The 21,562-nt window shown below is 34.4% G+C and overlaps 2 protein-coding genes across 4 annotated transcripts in view; one reads left to right on the plus strand and one right to left on the minus strand.

The window, feature by feature from the left end:
- Positions 1–2,775: 2,775 nt before the first annotated feature.
- Positions 2,776–3,210, plus strand: LOC128548052 (uncharacterized). The gene has a single exon (XM_053522387.1). The coding sequence runs from the start codon at positions 2,776–2,778 to the stop codon at positions 3,208–3,210; it is 435 nt and encodes a 144-aa protein (XP_053378362.1).
- A 5,681-nt stretch (positions 3,211–8,891) lies between these two features.
- The window catches only part of LOC123545073 (sodium-coupled monocarboxylate transporter 1-like), a 61,665-nt gene continuing 48,994 nt past the window's right edge, over positions 8,892–21,562 (minus strand). For all 3 annotated transcript variants that reach the window (XM_053538739.1, XM_053538729.1, XM_045331352.2), the window contains 7 exons: positions 20,818–20,906; positions 19,123–19,235; positions 18,757–18,827; positions 18,064–18,150; positions 17,543–17,772; positions 14,674–14,792; positions 8,892–9,353 (listed from right to left, as the gene is read on the minus strand). In XM_053538739.1, coding sequence (XP_053394714.1) covers positions 9,175–9,353; positions 14,674–14,792; positions 17,543–17,772; positions 18,064–18,150; positions 18,757–18,827; positions 19,123–19,235; positions 20,818–20,906 — 888 coding nt within the window. In that variant the 3' untranslated portion in view covers positions 8,892–9,174. The remainder of the gene's footprint in view (positions 9,354–14,673; positions 14,793–17,542; positions 17,773–18,063; positions 18,151–18,756; positions 18,828–19,122; positions 19,236–20,817; positions 20,907–21,562) is intronic.

The raw sequence follows: 21,562 nt of genomic DNA on the forward strand, positions 1-21,562 counted from the left end.
TAAAACATAGAGCGGGTCGCGTGCATTCAAATGTCGATGCCTTGTCCAGGAGACCAGGCCAAGATTTTGGCTGTACGTATTGTAACCGAGCTGAAGAAAGATATTCAGCATCTGCTGATGACCTGAAGCGATTGAAAGATAGAGGAGAGAAAGAATGTAATAAAAACGCAAGTTCAACGAGGACAGGTGTTAAACTGACCCGTATTGTTAACATCTGTCGGAACTCATTAGAAGAAGCACTAAACGGTGTTAGCGAAAGTGCAACTGTTTTTTCCAGATAAACAGACGCCCAAATGCTAGCAGAAAACGTTTGCAGGGAAACCACATGCGTTAATGAAGAGGTGGGCAATCTTAAGGATAACGATAAGAGCGGCCAGACGTTGACAGTTTGCCCCTCTATCGCCAAAGATTGCACAACTGAAGACAGTAAAGGAATAGTTGCTCAATTAGATGGTTTAGAAGATGTGTTTTCCGGTACTGTTCATACGTCGTCATGTCGGAGTAGTTATGTTATGGACTCAACATGCATGAACAGGGACTCGAACAGGAAAGAGGAGGTATGCAAGATAGATGTTGATATCAGTAGGCAGAGCTTAATTACCTATCGAGGATATGGTCATAAAATTATTAAAGCTGTGGAAGGGAGAGCAAATTAAACCAGAATGGTCGGAAGAAGCGTCACATCCTGCTATGTTCAAATTGTATTGGAATAGATTAGAGTCATTACGGATCAAAGAGGGGACGTTATATTATCTATGGGAAGCAAAGGATGGACATTGAATATCGCATAGTGCTTCCGAAGGCATTAGTGCCAGAAGCACTGAAGGAATTACACGAAAGTCCTACAGGGGGACATCTTGGCATTAAGAAACCTTTGGGCAAAGTATGTCAGAGGTTCTTTTGGTTTGGACTGAAGAAGGAAATAATGGACTGGTGTCAAAAATGTAATCTGTGTTCGTCCAGAAGGGGACCGACTAGAAAAACAAAGACTGCTTTGAGGCAGTGTAGCGTTGGTTCTCCCTTAGAGAGAATAGGGATTGTTATTATGGGACCTCTACCAAAAACCGAGTTAGGAAATAAGTACATACTAACTATAGTTGACTATTTTACCAAGTGGACAATGGCAATCCTTTTAGAACATCAAGAAGCTGTTACAATAGCTTCAAAGTTTGTAGAGAAATTTGTTTCTGTGTTTGGGGTTCCTCAGCAAATACATTCAGACCAGGGTTCAAACTTTGAATCTCGTGTATTTAAAGAAATGTGTCATATACTGGGGTCAGATAAGACGAGAACCACGTCCTACAGCCGCAATCAGACGATCTCTGTGAGAGGGCCCATAGAACAGTACAATGTTATCAAAATTCGTATCATCAACTCAAAGGGACTTGGATAAATACTTACCGATTTTAGCATTATAACACCACGGTGCAAGGAAGTACCGGGTTTTCCCCAGGTATGATGATGTTTGGAAGAGATATAATACCTTCGCCTTAGACCTAGAAAGTAAAATTGGGAGGGTTCATGAACTGGACCGCAAACATTGGTCAATTGCGAGCAACTCTCAAAAACGCCTTTATGATCATAAATTAAACCAGCGCGCGTATGATGTAGGTGATATGGTTTGGTTATTCACTTCACAGATAAAGACTGGTTTAAGCGCTAATCTTTCGCGAAGATGGCCAAGTCCATAGGTAGTTTTGAAGAAGTTGAACGATATTGTGTACCGAATACAACTTAACCGACAGTCGAAACTTAAAATAATTCACCATGGCCGCCTATCCTTGTAAAAGGGTGAAAAAGTATCTCGGCTCAAAACAGATAGTAACTAGAGCATTTAGAATCAAAATCTCACATCTTTCAATGTATTTTCGAAGATGTCTAGCATTCAAATTACGAGTAATCACAATTGTTTATTACAAGCTTAACAGTACTTTTATATGAATGGTGACTTCGGCAGAAGTTTGTTATATCTCACTTTCCTTTATTCTTCAGTTTTTGTGTGTCGTCTGTCAGAACGTGACGTTCCCTAGATATAACCTCGCCAGTCGACACTTGCAAGAGCAACACAGCCATTTCTCCCATCAGTGTCTTAAATGTCGCATACTATTTACGAGACGATCTTATAAGCACAAACCATGCCTAAATTTGACATTCATGTATTTTGAGTTAATGGATCCCGAAGGTAACAAAGAGAGGGCGGCTGAAAAATGTTTGGAATGGAAACGTGTGGAGATGCCTAAATTAACCAAAAAGGTGGAATCCGGGTACTTAAGATACATACGGCTATTAAAGCAAGACTATGGGGCCACTCAGGTTGGGGCGGATGGGTTTTCTGCTGATGAACTTGTTCAAATATTCTGCCGACCAATTTCCTCTCTAAATACACCAGAAAGGGTTGTTAAATTCAAGGAGGTCACCAAAACAGTTTACGAGGATGTAAGTTCCAAGGAGCTGGATTATGAGGAAGAGGCAGAATCAAAGACATCTATTGGCTTGTTCTCCTCTTCATCTTTCTCCTGTAGTAGTTCAAGTGCCACCACTTCAACCGACACCACCAGCAGTTCCTCTTCCGAGAGCACAGTAATTTCACGAAAAAAAGAGAAAGAGGACATGGAAAAGATCGCGTCTCTCTGAAACATGCGATATCGACACTGATGATGAGTTTAGTATACCTGAAAAAAGAAAGAAAAATGCAGTTAAACATAAATTAAAAGCAGGAAATAGTGAAGTGAATAATCAAAGTGTAGAAGTTAGTAAAAATAGTGAAAAGCAAAGATGACTGAAAAGGGTGAAGAAAATAACAAATCAAACTCAGAAAATAGTAAAATTAATGAGGCAAGTGTTGAAGTAAAGAGAGATAGTGAAAAACGACAGAGGACTGAAAAGGGTGAAGAAAATAACAAATCAAAGGCAGGAAATAGTAAAGTTAATAAGGAAAGTGTAGAAGTAAGTAAAAATGGTGAAAAGCGAAAGAGGACTGAAAAGGGTGAAGAAAATAACAAATCAAAGGCAGGAAATAGTAAAGTTAATAAGGAAAGTGTAGAAGATAGTAAAGATAGTAAAAAACGAAAGAGGACTGAAAAGGGGGCAGAAAATAAGAAATCAGAAACAGAGAGTTGTAAAGTAATAGTAAAACAAAAGACAACTGAAAATGAAAATGAAAGTCCAAATGTAAGTAAATTTAGTGATAAACGAAAGAAGACTGAGTAGGAAGGAGAGCCCAAAAAATTAAAAGGAAAAAATAGACAAATGAAAGTAGAGGGGTAAGAGAAGTAAGTGTCAAACTAAAGAGAACTGGAGATATAGAAAAAAAGAACCACCCAAATGGAAATTATAATGTAGAAAACGAAAAACAAAAACACAATGGAAAGGAAAGTAATGCTAGAAGTGAATGTAAAACGAAAAGTGAAAAAACACGAGGAAGAAACGAACAAATCAAGACTAAGACAAAGTGAAAATGCAGTGAGTGAGAAGCCTAAGGAAAGTGCAACTAAGAAGGAACTGAATGATGTCCAGGTGAATAAAATACAAGTACCAAGTGAAATAACACAGGCAAAATATAGTGTAGGAGATGAGAAACAGAAGATAGGTGAAAATTTGAAAAAAAAATTAGCGAAGAACAGAAGACAAGTGAAATTTTGAAACAAATTATTGAAGAACAGAACACAAGTGAAAAACTGAAACAAACGAGTGAGACAAAGAAGACAAATGAAAACAACAAAACGGTACAGGCTGTTGTACAAGCTGTTGTACAAAAGATTGATGTAGTAAATGATGACGACGACCAGTTAACAGCTTGTCCTATGGAGGAGTTAGTTTCAGAGTTGGAGTCAGTAATCCCGCTGCTCCAGAAGTCTCAAAATGAGCGAATTATTCTTAATACTGGCGGTCAAAGATTTGAAACGTCAAGGATTACTCCCAGGAAAGAACCAAATTTTTTTACTGGCGGAAGTTGTGTCCGAAGGTGGAATGATTCCTCATAACGGAAATATATACTTTTTGGATCGGGATCCAGCCCATTTTCGTTTTATATTGAATTTTCTTCGTAACGGTATGTGTGACCTCAGGACTTAACCTCACGACCTAAGATATCTTTACAAGTTGTATTATGAGGTTGTTTATTACCAACTTCCAGCTATAGCGGATGCGATCGTGGGCAAAGTGGAACAATTAAGTGTCGTAAGTGCTAATCGGATAGGCAGTCGTTCTTGAATATGTGTTGGTGGTGCTGGGGACTAAGTTTTAAGGATCAGGTGTGATGTAGGTTTTCTTTTGTGTTTGTTTATGAAATGTGATTTTATTATTCCTTCTCTTGAGAAGGAATATTATAGTTCAATATGTCACACTTGACTGAGCTACTGATACCGAAAGCTGTTGTCATTACAAGCTGGCCAATAAAACTCCGTGACCTTAGAAATAACCTCTGACGCTAGACTATTCTTTCCTAATTGAGGCGACTGTCTGACTGAACGCGTTCCGTGGATTACATATTACTAAACCCGAGGATGTTATTTCCTCCATTCTTGAGCTACTGATACCGAAAGCTGTTGTCATTACAAGCTGGCCAATAAAACTCCGTGACCGTAGAAATAACCTCTGACGTTAGACTATTCTTTCCTAATTGAGGCGACTGTCTGACTGAACGCGTTCCGTGGATTACATATTACTAAACCCGAGGCTGTTATTTCCTCCATTCTTGAGGAACACAACATACATTCAGTCGACCAAATAGACATATACGAGGGCTCTTCAAAAATAACGTAGACTGTTTCTCTAGCTTTTATATACTTTAATGAAGCAAAACAAGAAATATACCATAATGATTTGCAGTCTTTCTACTAACTGCACTGCAAATTTGACGTGAATTCAAATCGCGACAGATCAAAAAGCGACTGCTCCGGTTATGCGTAGCTATGGTAATAAAAACGTTCGTCGCGCTTCGCGTATCAGGAAAAATGTTACAAAAAATATATGACCAAATTACAGAGAGATTCTGACTTACAACGATGTATTTCACATTATTATTCACACAATAAGCAACATTTGACAGCAAAAGTCTACGTTATTTTTGAACAGCCCTCGTACCAGCAAATTTAAATGTAAACAACTAAATATTATCGTTACCTTGAAATGCATAGTTAAAACAAACCCCATTGCGACCCTCTAATTATGCGCAACAAATTCACGCATCGGATCGTAATTGATTAACCGGGTCAGTGTCTTATTGCCGTATTTACTCTGCTGAAAGTGGTAACAGATTTAATTTGTTGTTGGATTTAACAATTTATGTTAAATAACTAGCGTAAATACTTACTTGAATTTTTTTGGCAGTATAAAACAGACATTGCAACCAAAATTTTACAAGATGATCATTTTATATTTATATAGATATGCCCTAGAAGGAACTTTTGCTATGCTTAAACTTGTTAGTAATTATTTGATTCAAATGGTAAAGTGAACATGATGGTGATTGATTGCACGGGGTAACATTGGTTTTACAAGAGTTTCTATTTGTTTGAGTAGAAAGCAGAATATGTAAAACTATAAACTTTTAAGACAGAGGGGATAACTTTTTGGATAGTTGTAAATAAATGTTATTTTTATTACATGACTTTAATTTTGTATTTGTTTCATGTTGTAGTAATATGCATTGCTTGTTCCATTTGCTTTGGTTGAAACAGTTTTGTGTATTTTAAATGTACTATGCATTACATTGCTTACAATTAAATTTGTACAAGGGCGTTTAAAAACTACTGATGTTTATGGTTTTATTAATAATGATGAAGAGTAGTTTTCACCATGAACATTATTGATGTTAAGGTTATTGTTAAACATTTGATTTAAGCAAATATTCATCTTTGTGTTTGTTCCTTAGAAATTGTGCAAGGGAAGACATATTATGTATGTAATTCTACAAGGCATTTTTGTTTTATTTTTTGGAGACCAAACCTTTTACATAGTGTGTGTGTGGGGGGGGGGGGGGGGGGGGGATATGTAACGACCCTGTAATTTGAGTTTGCTTCTCAGGTGATTAAGCTTTCTTGTATGTTCCCTTATCGGTAAATAAAAACACTTCATAGTGTTTAGATATATAATGTACTTATGCATGTGTTCATCTGTTAATATGTTGCCGAACTATGCCATTATTTTGATGAACTTCTACCCCACCCTCCCTGAAATGTATGTGGTATAGCAGTCGCAACTTGACCGCGTTGGATGACCTTAGGCTGATTATTCATATCGGCTATTTCATTGTAGAAATCAAGGGTGGTTAATGTATCCGTGTATATTTATATGGAATTAATTTGTAAACAGTGCAGTATCAAAGTATATATACTTTCATTTGATCAGTTAAAACTTTCGAATACACTAATTTATGCTTACACAAATTTATATTTTCTTTTTCTCGTGCAGATCGTATTTTACGTACACTCCTTTTCAATAATAGGTTGTGCCTTATTATGTATTATAATGCAAAGGTCAACCACCGGGGTCAAGTTGCGTCCACTATATATATATAGCCGAATTCGATAAACAATTTTATCAATAATCAATATATTAAGGGAGATTCACATTATATGTATGTTGCTTGATATTAACACAATTGAATTTATCATATTTTATATTTGTATAATATTGTATGACTTTGTTTGATTGCATTCTTTTTCAGAAATGTAGAAGGAATGTTCGTATCCTGAATTTGTCATTTTGATGTTTATTATAATATTTTTAAAAAGCCGCAATTTATAAACTCATTAGAACTGACATTTATAAACTCATTAGGAACTGATAGACTTACGTGAATAATTATTAAATCCACCGATGTTGCCGTTTATAATCAATAAGTTACGCTGAAAACTGAAATAATTATCATTTGTCGCTTACTTCCTGGTTATGGGGCCATGTTACCTCACGTTCGCCTCGCAGAGTATGACGTCATTATACTGATGAAATCGGCGCGCGGAGTATTATTTATGTTGCGCTGTGCTTATAAGGTGTTGGTCATGTACCCTGAACGGTCGCATTAAAAACTAAAAGTTTAATAAAGTTTAAAGTTTACTAAAAAGAATAAAAACTAAAATTCGGAAGATGCCAGACGGAAGAAGAGGTAGTGATATTATTCCAGAGTCTAAAATTATATTTGTTCTAAACTTTAGTAAAATAAATATTGGTCCTTTTTTCCAAGTGTATCGAACTTTAGTGAAACCAATATTAACCCATCTCCAATGAAACCGAAGGTCAAATCATTTTACGAAGAGCCGTAAATTATTAGTGTTATTGGATAAAGTGTTAATCGATTATCTATTATATTAAGTAAATCTTAGTACCGTTAATCCAAGGGATGTTATAAGCTTAGTTTAGTGATTTTGTCCAAGTTCAATAATCTAGATCTATTTGGTTTTACTAAAGCAGTTCCAGAATAAATAGTGAATGACATATCGGCGCGGTACTCTGAATTGACATAGTGAATTTTAGTGTGAATTTCGACTAAGTAAGTTTTAGTGTAAAATTCAGTTAAGTGTCTTTTAGTGTGAAATTGATTGAAGAGATTTTTAGTGTTAAATTTACAAAGTGACTTTCAGTGTTAAATGACAAAGTGATTTTAGTGTTAAATTCGACTACGTGATATTTAGTGTAAAACTCAACTAAGTGATTTTAGTGTTAAAATAGGGTAAGTGCGTTTTTTGTGTTTAAAGTGATAAACTGGTGTATCAGCGTCGCAAGAAGGTGCGTTGTTCCACAAATAATGATAGTAAAATATTTACTATTCTAACGATTATGAACCTTACTTTTCTTCATAATTTATGTGCAATGTAATATAGCAGTGCGTCGCGGAACTGTGAATATTGCATGTTTGATATTTGTCTTACCAATATTGATGTCTATATAAACTTTTATGCTGTATGTTTGACTATGCATGTTCATATTGTTTACTAGTTATATGTTAATAAAACTTTAACTGTTGAATAGCCTCCGTAATAAATTTTCTAAGCCTAACTTACCACAAGCCAGGTCCAGGCGAACTCCTTTGGCACTCCTTGTGTAGCTAACAGGCCAGCGCTATTCGAGGGGTACGCTACACTATACTGTTATTGTGACAGTGAGACGATTGGACCATCACAAAAGCTGTCAAGATGAATGGAAAGATAAAGCATAAAATGCAACCAAAAAGAAATAGCCTCAGTCATACAGAGTCAGTAAAACGTGCACCCTACTCTGTATTCAGCACGACTTATGCGGAAGTAACCATGATCCCATATTTCTATAATACTGATATAGACCTATATTCAAAAATGGACATCGCCTCGTTGGTGGTTTCTTACAATTACAATACATCAGTGTTTAGGATTCAAAATTCTTCTGCTTTAATCAGTGATTATTAAATGTATTTCAAATGTGGTAAAACAGTTTTTGTTTAACTGATGGATTTGTTCGAAACTTATCCAACTGCAAACTTGCACTTATTTGTGTTCAGCGAGTTCTTAATATACTAGATTTTCACTGGAAGTATTTCTAAACTTTGATTTTCCTATCCTGGTTGCTCAACCAAGATAACTTTATTTTAGCATAAGACACATTTTATCTAAGGAATGTTATGAATAAAATCACTCTTGTTTTAAAGTTGGAAAACATTTGCATTGACAAGTACATATTTTAACAAAGTTCATAAGAAATGCAAGTTAATCAAAATTAATATTACCTCCCTTCGTCTATCTCGGTTTTGCAACCAAGACAGATCGAAAATAAATTTATTCCGAAGCTACTCGCTCTTTTGTTTCAGGTAGTTGAAATATCCCAATAATTATCAACTAGAAATAATATTGAAATCAAAAGAATTAGTCCACTTTTTAGAACATTTTGTATTAAAGAGAAATAACTACAAAACTTCATAAAAAGAAATGAAATATATATTTATATTTGGAATGTAACACTAGGTTATGGGTCGTTTAGTTCCTTAAATAAATCTCTAACAGAATATATGAAAACTTAGAAATGTCAGAATATGTTGCTCAGATGTAATTGACCACCATTTATGATATCTTTCAGTCAATTGTTGTTTAATTACAAATTCAATACATTAGGATGATACAAAATGTCGTCTTTAATTGGAATACATATTAATGATAATGTTTTTATTGAAGACTTTTTTAGTATACATGTTTTCTATGTCATTCAATAAACTAGTTCTGTTATGTTGTTTTTCTTGGAATCAATCACAACTTCTTCATCCATAGCTACTAAAGAGTATTCAGATCCTGTATGTCCATGCAAAGCTGGTTCATCGAATGTCCACACACGTCGTAGAAAAGGAAGGATGTATATCTGTTCTGTTGGACTATCTTTATCTTTACCTAGAATATGGATGTAAATTTTATCATTCTTTATCATATAAAAAATAACGGAATGATAATGACAGACAAAAAATGCATACAAAGTTTTGTAGAGAAGGTTACTAAATTATAACTAACAAGTCCGAACGGGTTTGAAAAGCACTACAAGAATATTAACGCTTGTCAAGTCCGTGTTGGCGCGAAGAACGGATTAAAACAAGTGAATGAAGTATTGCCATGCAATACAAAGTCCCCTACTGGAAGGCAACTAATTTTCTTTACTGCAGTATAATATAATAAACTGATAAATTCTGTCAATAATATATGAACAATATTGTAGTATATATATAATATGTTATAACAAAACACTTGGATTAAAATTTGTATGTATAAAAACCTATAGTTGTTTTCATATAGCATTTTTTTGCCAATTATCAAAAAGTATATAAGTAATTTATAGAAAAAAAAAACAAGAGTGCCAGAATGTCACAATATTCACCTTTCACAGCAAATTTCTTTACACTAGCACCTGTATTTGCAATTGGAATTTTAATTCTGTGGTTGTGTAGTAATTATTGTAATTCTTTTGTTTTTCCGAATCCACAAAAAAACTCCTTACCAGGCAGATATACCTTAAAATACACCTAAAATTTGAAAGTAACATCTATGTTGTACCACAGAAAAGTGGTCTTGGTTTTTCCCAATGGTCAATTATAAAAAAGTTACAATATAAGTTATTTATAGTAACAACTAAGGGAAGTTAATATTAAAAAAAAAAAAAAAAAAATTCCAAGTCCACACAAAAATCTTTACCTGAGGAAGAGAAAGGTCAAAATACACCTCAAAACTGGATGTAACATGCATGTTGTACCACAGAAAAGTGGTCTCGATTCTTCCCTATGACTAGTATTGAAAAGTTATAATATAAGCTATTTATAGTAACATCAAAGGGAAGTAATTTTAAAGAAGGGACCTGCGCATGACACTCGTCTCATGATGGTGTATAATTGTGCCAAGTTACATCAAAATCCCTCTATGTATGAAGAAGAAATGCTCCGGACAAAGTCATTCTTGAATTTGGCATTTGACCTCAAAGTGTGACCTTGACCTTAGACCTTGGGACCTGGTTCTTGCACACAACAATCCGTTTCATGGTAGTGAACATTTATGCCAAGTTACATCAAAATCCCTCTATGAATTAAGAAGAAATGTTCCAGACAAAGTCATTCTTGTATCTGACCTTTGGCCTCTATGTGTGACCTTGACCTTCGACCTAGGGACCAGGTTCTTGCGCATGACACTCTGTCTCATAGTGGTGAACATTTGTGCCAAGTAATATTCAAATCCTATTTTGCATAACAAAGTTATAAACCGGACAGGAAAAAATGTGACGTTGACCTCTGATCTCCAATTGTGACCTTGACCTTTAAGCTAGGGTTCTGGGTGTTGTGCACGACACGTCCTCTCATCATGGTGAACATTTATGCCGAGTAATATTAAAATCCATTCATGAATGACAGAGTTCTGGACCGGCCAGGAAAAAACCCTATTGACCTTTGACCTCCAATTGTGACCTTGACTTTTGAGCCAGGAGCCCGGTTTTTGTACACGACACGTCGTCTTAGCATGGGAAACATTTGTGCCAAGTAATATTAAATTCCCTTCTTGGATGGTAGAGTTATGGTCTGGACAGGCAAAAAGCCCTGTTGACATTTGGCCTCCAATTGTGACCTTGAACTTTGAGCAAGGGGTCCAGGATTTCCGCATGACACATTGTCTCCTCATTGGAAACATTTTTGCCAAGTGATATGAAAATCCCTTTATGAATGATAGAGTTATGGACCGAACACGAAACAGACCCTGTTCATGCCATGTTAACATCTGACAGCTAAGTGTGACCTTGACCTTTGAGCTAGTGGTCTGAAAGTCATGCATGACACATCGTCTTATTATGAGGTACATTTGTACCAAAAAATATTAAAATCCCTTCATGGATGGCAGAGTTATGGACCGGACAGGAAAAAAGCCCTGTTGACATTTGACCTCCAACTGTGACCTTGACCTTTAAGCTAGGGGTCCGGGGTTGCGACAGAGTTATGGACCGGACACGAAATTGTGGACGGACGGAAGGACGGACGTTCTAACGAAACGGTATTTATGTGACACCCCCATTGTTCTCTCTATTGTTCTAACAGTCACATAAAATGAAAAAGGTCACATAAACAGAACGGAATGAATGACATCAAAGAGAAAGTACCGTTATGCAGTCACTAAACCATCATTTCGCGGGCACGGAATGACGGACGGAAAATTGCATTCCTATAGTCCCCGAAACTGGTTTTCAACCAGTAGGGGACTAATAAATTCGTAGCAAAGGTTTGTCTATCAGCCACTATTGTAAAATATTGACAAAATATAACATTAATATGAGGTTTAGTTAAATTTTATCATTTCTACTACTACTACATATCATAACGATATTGACAAAAATAATAACAACAACAACAACAATAACAAACAAGAAATATCTTTAAAAATGATGGTCGGCGAATTGTAATAAGGAAAGAAGTTTATGAATTTTTCATCTAACATTCATTTTCATCTAACATTTTTCAAATTGCAAAACTAAACACCGCACTTTAACAATTTAAATGGTTCTCTTTTAATTTTTTGCAAAGGTTTCGTAGGGTTGCAATTTTGTTTCGTTTATCCTTAGACGAATAATTACAGCAGTAGTTTGATGAAGATTCATGAAGCGGTTCATGAGAAGAGGTCATTAAACGTGTTTATATTTTTAGCTAAATTTGTCCCTATCCCCATTTGTAACAAAATAGCAGGAGACCTTACGATATTGTTACACATCGAGTTTGATAAAATTCCATTACATTTTAGTGGTTAATGCGAAGAAAGGAATATCTACTTTTAGCTATAGTGGTCCCTAATAGGGCCCAAGTTCCTATATAAATAAATTTGGAAGAGGACCTTATAATGATGCTCCAGACCAAGTATGACAAAGATCCACCAAGCTGTTCATGAGACGTTGTATAAAGGCATTTCTAGTTTTAGCTCTAGCAGCCCCTAAAAGGGGTCAAATGTCCCAGCTGAACAAAGTTGGCTGCGGGCCTAATAAAGGTACTACAAATCAAGTTTGATTAGAATACATGAGAAAAAATCAATTAAAGCATTTTTTATTTATTATTTTTATTTCTAAAATAGGCCAACTGATCCCGCTTTAACAAATGCATATTCGCTATTCATGAATCTTTGGACAATGACGTCACACCTATAAAAAAAGTGAAGGTCAAGCAAAACATACAATTGTAATTATTTCAATATTTCTGTTTCATAAGCAAAGTTTGACCATAGTCATACCGGTATCACATAGATAAACTGTATGCAGCGTACCTTCGTTTCAGTGTAATGAGATTCAGTCATTATATAGCATATACATAATAAAACAGATTTCAACTGAGTTCAATATTTGCATACCATACTAAAGAAAAATATTCATATATAATAAATCAGTTAAATAATTTATAACAAATATATCAAAGCAAACAAGTACTCATTTTAATATGCAATCTGAATAAGTCACAAAAGCAAGAAACCTTTTCATATACAGACGACAACTGTAACAAGGAAAATCTTTTAAAAAGCACTTCTCTACATAAAAGACTCTTATCACACCCTTATTCATGTGATACGCAGACCGTATTCAGCTCTTTCTTTAATTTGATATATGTTGGTATTTGAACAGGTTTTTATCATATTTATTAAACTTACTTATCATTTTGAGATATATCAATATTCTTGCTAAATATACTGAGCCAAAGTTAGCTTTAAACGTGAACACCGTCGTTTAGGATAAATGCTTTGTCTACATTTCACTCAGCGTAGCACAATCAACAGAGTGAAAGAAATTGACACTCTCGTCCAATCAGGCAGAGTGTTTAATAAATCTTCCATTTTGATAATTATCTATAATGCGTTATCAAGTAGTTTGATTTGCAAACTGAAGTCACCTGGCATAGGTAACGAATTCGTTCTTAGACGACGTTCGCCGAAAAACTACAACATAACACTAATATTAATAATAGTAATAATAACAATAATAATGATAATGATGATGATGATAATGATAAAAAAATAGCATCATAATACTCTGTCGGTAGCATGTCTATCATATCGTCTATGAAACTCTGATATTGAAATCAATCATTGATATGAAACACAGACGACGAAATAAAATGAGACATTAAGTAAAACATTGTATCGTTGAATAAACAAATTAATCTTTCGAGATATAGAATATCTTGTAAGCAGCATCTAGTTCTATGATTTAGGCAACATATGAAGCTAAAGGTAGTATATACAATCTTTGAATAAAAATTATTTTGAATCTGCATACCAAAACTCTAAAATGTCTTATGTTAGAAATGTACGGGAAATACTACTTCTTTCAAAAAGCATAAATGATTTTGTTTTGCTTAAATCATTTTTCTGTTTCAGTGACTTTGAACACGACTTCGTGACCATAGCACCTATACATTCATCAAAACTTTGGTTAATATTCAAGCTTACTGTTTATAGTCTGGTCTTCATCTCTTGTTCTTTACTGAAGTAATTGCAAAGATCAAAGATACAGATTATTTTTATACCTTTAACAAGTTTGGTAGCAATATCTAATCGGAATCGACGGTAAGCCTTGCCATAGCAAACTTCAATATGCCTCATGACAAGGCAGTGAAACAAGCTACCTATTTACCGGTTAATATTATATACCCTTCTCAAATGCGCTCATTTGATTGGTCGAAAGGGGTGCACGCGGGATATTAACCAGAAAAAGTAATAATGACTGTGATATCACTTTTTCTTATATGTATGAAATATGGGCCAGTCAAATTAATGCATTTGAGAAGGGCATATAATATAACAATAATGTGCTATCGTTTTTGCAGGTCCGTAATAACACATATTGACCTCAATGTAAGTCAATAACTGTATAATATACCCCATTTCTATCTCACTATTGAGCATATCATTAATAGTTTTTTTTCAGTATGTTGTAATAGCGACTTTAACATTGACTCAAGTGAACGAAACATATACCTCGGCCTCCAATGAAACTACCTACGTACCAAGTTCTGTCGTAATACCCAATCTCTTAAATAAAGCTACTGACCAGAAATGGACCTAGTCAAAGCAAAAACACCTTACAGGCATAAAGACCCCCTTCTATTGGTTCGGAAATAATGATTTAAGTATCTTTACTAAGTTTTATGCATATTTTATACTTTATAAGTAAGTAGTACTACTAGTGTTCTGGTTACATTGTTATTACCTGTAATTAAACTGACAGCCAAGCCGATGATTATTGCGATCATGAATCCTATAAATCCAAGCCAGACATAGGATAAGTCATAGATAGCAAGGTGATTTTCATTCGTACTGTATTGGGAACTGAAATCAAGAATAAAAGTTTGCCCATGAAAATCAAATATTTTTGCATTTCTGCCCACGTGCATGAACCAATAATTTAGTAGACCCGCATGAACATGACGGTATTAAGGACTACTATTACAAATATTCATCGATTTCTATTAGCCTCGACTACAACAGAATTAGTAACAACTCCAAACACCATGAAAAAAGGAAGTGCATGACTTTTAAGGTTCCTTCTTCCGTAACTAGAGTTGACTGAAAGCTGAATTTGAAACAATAAAGAAAAGTTTATTTCATTTACTTTGCTTTTATACAGCCACACCTGGCATACGAAAGCCGAAATACCTAACTGAATTTACCTGAACATAGTAACATATTACGGAGATTTTAATGTTAAGAATGGCTCTTTTGTAAAGGATGTTACTCTGTTACTATCACTTATTATCACACGTTTTGGCATCTTGGGAGTGAATTAAAGTCTACACATAATTTTGGTATTGCGCTATTGTAATGACATCTTGACGTGATGTCGATTCGTGGTTTGATATCGTTAGTCGAAATGATTTTGTCTCTAATAGGTAATGAAGACAATGCTACCATGTCATGAAATTATATTTCTATGTGATAAAAATAGTATCAAATTTGTGTCTTTCTGCACTGAATTTATTAAACTCGTTGAATAAAAATAATAAAAATCTCGGGAAAGCAAAGTTGTTGTTTTTTCAGTTGAATTCGTTTGATAAATTCAGTATGAAAAAGCACACATGTAATATCCTTTTGTTTATATCATCTCCTATTAATTTGTGTTTTACTAGATTTAAAATCAGACCGACACAATTGCGGTCATCTATCATGCGACATGTCCAGCTTTTCGTGATGGCGGAAGACCCCAAGGTGTCTGTAAAGACATAGTTCACGGCATATGCAGGGACTTGTGTAGAATCATAGACCTTCCGTAAGGCAGCTGAATGACTTCTTCACATGAAGAATTCTACACATCAAACGAGGTTACGAACCAACATCGGCGAAAGGCGAGTGGTTCGAAGTCAGTGACTTTAACCACTCGACCGTCAAGGCTCCTTATCCTTAATTTCTGGATTCTCAGGTGGTCACACGACGTCACGTAAGGACGTATTTTGCAAACATGGCAAAAGGCATGCATACTGGGCCTTTACAAAATTATTTCTCTTGTTCCTGTTATTGAATTATTACCTAGAACATTTTACGGATGTAATTAATGAAGGCATTACACATGCATGAACGCCAGAAAAAGTGAATAAAATAACTATTATATACTAATCAAAATTTCTAGCACCCATTAAGATTTTTTGCAACATATTTCAAACTACAAGTAGTACATTTATGAAATTGCATATACGTTTAGACCAAGATGTAGGAAATAGCATATAGAAATTAAACCAAAATCAAAATAGGAAATAATATCATGTTGTTCATTTACCAATCGCATCCCATTTTCAAAAAGTCACAGGAAGACACCAGAACGCAAATGTGCAAATACTATTCATATCGATATTGAATGGTACACATATACTTATTTCTGGTATATGAAAACATCAAGCCACATTTATTGTTCAGGATAAAAACGTAGTTTTTCTTTGCGTTTTATATGCTTTTTCTGCATTATCATAATTTTTTTTTTAATTAAAGGCATTAATCTGCATTTTTGTGACTTTTTAAATAGGGTTGAGGTATTAAAATGAATAAAAACATATCATTACTTCTTTCAGTTCATGTCGAATTTGAATATGTTATTTAAAACATCTGAGATATGAAAGATGCTGCAGAAATATCGAGGGGTCTTTAAAGTTCGTTAAGCGTAGGTGCGATCTTTCAACTTTTAATGTTTTACGTCCTAGGGACCAGATTTCCCTCTCTTCTTTTTCATTTCTGTGCTAAATTAAATTAGCAGTTAATATTGTCTTTCAGACACTGTTGGAATGATATAATGAACAAAGTATTCAAACTCATATGTTTCGTTCAATAACAAGAATGTCATCTCTGTTCCTTCAAACCTTACAGCTGTCTGAATCGGCCAACATCCTCCTGTTTGATCCACTTATTCTGTAACATTTTTTTTAAAGTAACCTCCAGCTTTATTTTGCAGCTCATGATAGAATATACATCATTCTCATGGTCTGAGATGGGAATAATAGTACCTTTTTGATATTTAAAATACCTATAGGAATATGGTTTTATTGCAAACGTAATTATTTTACCCATTGTAAAACTCGGGCAAAATTCTGTATTTAAGTGTTTCTTTTATGTCAATAAAGTATTATAATCCTTTAACAAATAAAGCCAATATTAAAATGAAAAAAAAGATTTCCCATCAAAATTCTGTTTCAAGGTAAATTCAAACTAATCAAAATATTTAGGAGGTTTAAAAACTTCGTATCAACACCAATGGAGTTCTTTGTAGAATAAGATATAATACCAGTTGTCCTATAGCTTAACATGAGATCAAGGAAATATAAAGGAAAAGCGATTCTCTGTTAAACAAATCGAATTTGTACTCATAAAACATTGAAAAAAGCAAAGGAACTACACATATTCACATTGCAAGCTAGTCGGTAAGATAATTGTTTTAACAGGATGCATTTTACGTTATACGAAATATGCACTGCTAGTTAATTGGATATTGGAAATCGAGCTCCGCTCTTGCCATACAGAATTTCATGATTATGGAAATGCATGTGTATAACCATGAAATAAACTCATACTAAAGGTAGTGAAAAGATGATACTTGCACGAGAATATCCATTGATGTAGTATTATTCTTATAACGACTAAAGGAGTTTTCAAATGTTGAACTTCCAGTTGGTAGTGTTATATTAAGCTCTGGTAAGTCGGTTTCATTTTGGTAACATCCGGATGTAGTGACTGGCTTTGACAGTGGGGCTTTATTACCATACATAAAGGAGCCTAGGGCAATCCACATATTGATAGCAATACTACATATTCCTCCAATGAACGCACCCTGTTAAGAAAGCAAAAATGTATTAAACACTTCTAGGTATCTTTAATAGCTTAATAAGCCTTGTATATTATAATTCACATCATTTGTAAATGTATTACACTTCAATACCATTTTTGGAAAGAAACAGTCACCTTCCATTGGAATATAATCTAATTGTCTAAGAAAATCAATTGAACCATTTAACTGGTTTGATGGAATACAGACAGAAAAAATTAATTGCGAAAAAACAATATTGATTCAATATAATTGCCTCTTCAAGAAACTTTAGGACACAAAACATCAAACTTTTACTTTTTTGTTAGCCGCTGGAAAAACAGCACCCAGGAAAAATATACCAACAACTGGACCACCGGCTGCACCAAAAGCTGTGCTGCCCATCTGTATTTGATAGGATGAATAATAAGATTTTAACATACAGTTTACTGGCATATCCTTAAGGATATATGAATCAAACTATCTGGAAGTCATGAAAAATAGGATGCATAAAAGTTAAGGTAGATCAGTGGTGGAATAGTTCGAATGTTACTAATAATCCAGAGGACCCAGAGGATTTTCACTTTATTTACTGTCCATGAGCTACCCGGATATATCTGCATCTGAATCTAAGTTTGTCTTTCTCTCACTGATAACTTTTTGCTAGGTGTGCATCTTCGTATCTCGTATCTTTAATGGATAAATTCCGAGTCTTTAGTGCCTGCATTCGTATGCGAAGCACTTTGAACATATTTGTATCGAAAGAGTGCTATTATTAGTAGTACTAGTATCTGGTAAATTGTAATAAATATATTAAATAATACTCGTTAGTTAGACGGGGATACATATCTGTCAAAATAAATTCTAAATAATAAGAAAAGGTATTTCTACAAATATCAAAAGTTCTTATTATGCTCTTTTTAATTCTAAAGTAAAAGCATCCATTTGAAGGGGTTGAAATACCCCATAATAACCATGATATATCATAATAATAGAACATTATATAATTACCTGAGTCACCGGTGCTGTCAAATACTGGGACAGATACGCGAATACAACAGCCAAAATGCCATATACTAGAACTAGACAATTGAACAAGAAAATGATAGAAAAAGTTCACGTTTGTCCGTAATATTTTACCAGTTTAAATAAATAAGTATAGCTGAAAAAAAAGGAAATAATTTATACTTGAAAGATATTTTCAACCTAATGTGGATTCTGCATCGGCCTATGAATGATATTCTTAGGTGAATGTATTAATACAATGAGATGACATAAAACTAAATATGATATTACTTATAAGAACATTATTCTATCCATTTTTATAAGTATTTTAATGAAGATATATCCTGGGCTGTTTTAAATGTGTGTGTATACCTAATAGTTTTAAAATAAATGTCTTTTTAATCTGTTGTGCCTCCTTCAAATAATCACACAGGATATCTTGAAGAGCGTTTGTAGCCATTGAGTTTATGCCCGAAGACAAGGTACTAAAATATAATAAGATTTCTGATAAAAATGACGTGTTAATGACTATTTTCGAAAATACTTCAAGATTTATTATTACTACTGTCTTTACTAATTTAGGCATAACTGAATGCGTCATCATATATACCTGCTAACGTAATGTGTTTTTTTTTTCAATATGTTAAAATATTCACTATGAAAATATTCACTCACGGAAAAGTGTTTGAATGAACAGACTTTTAATCTTAGATGTTATTTATCTTCTATTTGTATGCATCTTTAATTACTCATTGGTATTGAAAAAAATATGCTTGCAAGTCTGGAATGTATTCTTGTTTTCGTGAAACATTTAATTGAAATACATTACAGTGAAACACCACTCGCTCGAGCATCGATGACTCGAGCACCCGGGCTCGCTCGAGCAATTCATGTGGTCCCGGCCGATTTCCTTCTATTTTCTATGTGAAATTCCCATGGATGGGTCGAGCATCGATAACTCGATCGCTCGAGCATGACATCTGGTCCCTGTGTATTAATTTACTCTTTGTTGCTTATGGCAAACTCGAGCAAAGGTGTCAACATTTTCACACCTTCGGCGGTCAGAATGTATTGGTTAATTTAAAATTTTCGCACGCCGTGAGAATTCCCAGACTATCTTAAATGTTTGTTTATCGGTATATTTGATCTGATAATGAGATTAATTATTGATGAAAGGTGGAAGAAAAATTTTATTGATCAAAATTGTTATTAATTATTACTTTTTTCTGCGGGATCGAGAAGATAATTATGAGATCTTAATATTTTAATCAACAGTTGTTTGCATGCAAATAAAGCCTTTTCATAAAACTGAGACTATAATTATGAGATCTTAATTTGGAGAAGAAAATTGCGAATTCGATTACAGTATTTCAAATAAAAAAATGTCTTAGCGGTTTCTTCACATGTGCCATTTACGATCTATCATAAATAACGTTTGTAATACGTTTTTTGAAAATGTCGCGAGTGTGTTATTATTACGCATCACCGTTTCCTTTGCAAATTGTCTCGATGACAATTGGTAAACCAAACTTCAATTTTCTTAGTATGTTGGTCAATGTTTGGGTCGCTCGAAACCATGGATAACTCGAGCATTTTGCTCATCCCCTTGCGACCTCGAGCGAGCGGTGTTTCACTGTATTTTTTCATGTGAAATTGTTTCTTTTCTACTATAGATCATTTTAATTAGTTTTAAGTCACATCACAGTTATTGGCTGTACAGCACTCAACCCAAAGTCCTGCCAGCACGGATGATTGCATGGGTAGAACCATGAGGTTACGTAAGCCTGCTTGGTGGCTTCTTTAAATGAGAGTTCGGTTAAGGGCATGTGAGTGGAAGACAACGACCTTAGCCACCCGATCGCTTAGGTGCATATTTACAGCTGCCCATTTATATCACGTGCTATACTACTAGTGAGTATTACCTTGTTGCTGTTATTAGTGTAAAGTATCCATTAATTCGGTAAGTAAAGGGTAGGATGAATATTCTTGTTAATTTGATACGCTAGTGAAAAGTATGCCCGATTGAAAAATAAAACTAGAAAGAATTGGTTAATTATAACTATTTACCTTAAAGCTCCACTAAACATTGCTGCAAGAAATACGCCAGCAAGTCCTGGCACATCCCTCAGTGCCTTCATGACGAAATATATCATCAACTTAAATTCAGAAGATATCAATTATACTTGCATGAATTAATATGTTTATTTCTCTGAAAGAAGTGGAAGGAGTGTTGAAGATGCAAGCATATAAAGATGAACAAATTTTACCTCTGCTTGAACGCATACACAAATATTTTTATAGACGTTACTACTACTAATACTTAAGTCAGAATAACAGGCTACTGTTTAGACGAGGCCGCTCCTTCCTGACCATATCTAGCCGAGTCTGAGAAATCCCTTTCTCAAAAGACAGTAACCTGTTATTCTATTTATCATGTCATTATTAACAACTTTTATCCTACCTTCATGCGAAATAAAGGGCAAAACGTAGGGATAGAATAAATTTTGCTGTTTTGCCGGACTTCTTTTTTGAAATATTTTCTTCAAAACGACGCTATTTTGTTACGCGCTCATATTAGGTACGTTAGACCATGTCATTAATGTATAGCATATGCCTACCATATTTTCATACCACAAAAAGTTTTTATGACGGAAACGCTCGTAGAAACGGAATATGACTCATGTAAAGCGTTCGTTCAGGATTTTAGATGTCTGTACTTATTAATCTACAAATGCAAGGCAGACACAATCTGATGTCTTTGGACTTTATCATAGGTTTACACAGTGTAAAGTGTTCTCAAGTCACTGACCTG

The sequence above is a fragment of the Mercenaria mercenaria genome, chromosome 1, assembly GCF_021730395.1.
Source record: "Mercenaria mercenaria strain notata chromosome 1, MADL_Memer_1, whole genome shotgun sequence".
Taxonomy (NCBI): domain Eukaryota; kingdom Metazoa; phylum Mollusca; class Bivalvia; order Venerida; family Veneridae; genus Mercenaria; species Mercenaria mercenaria.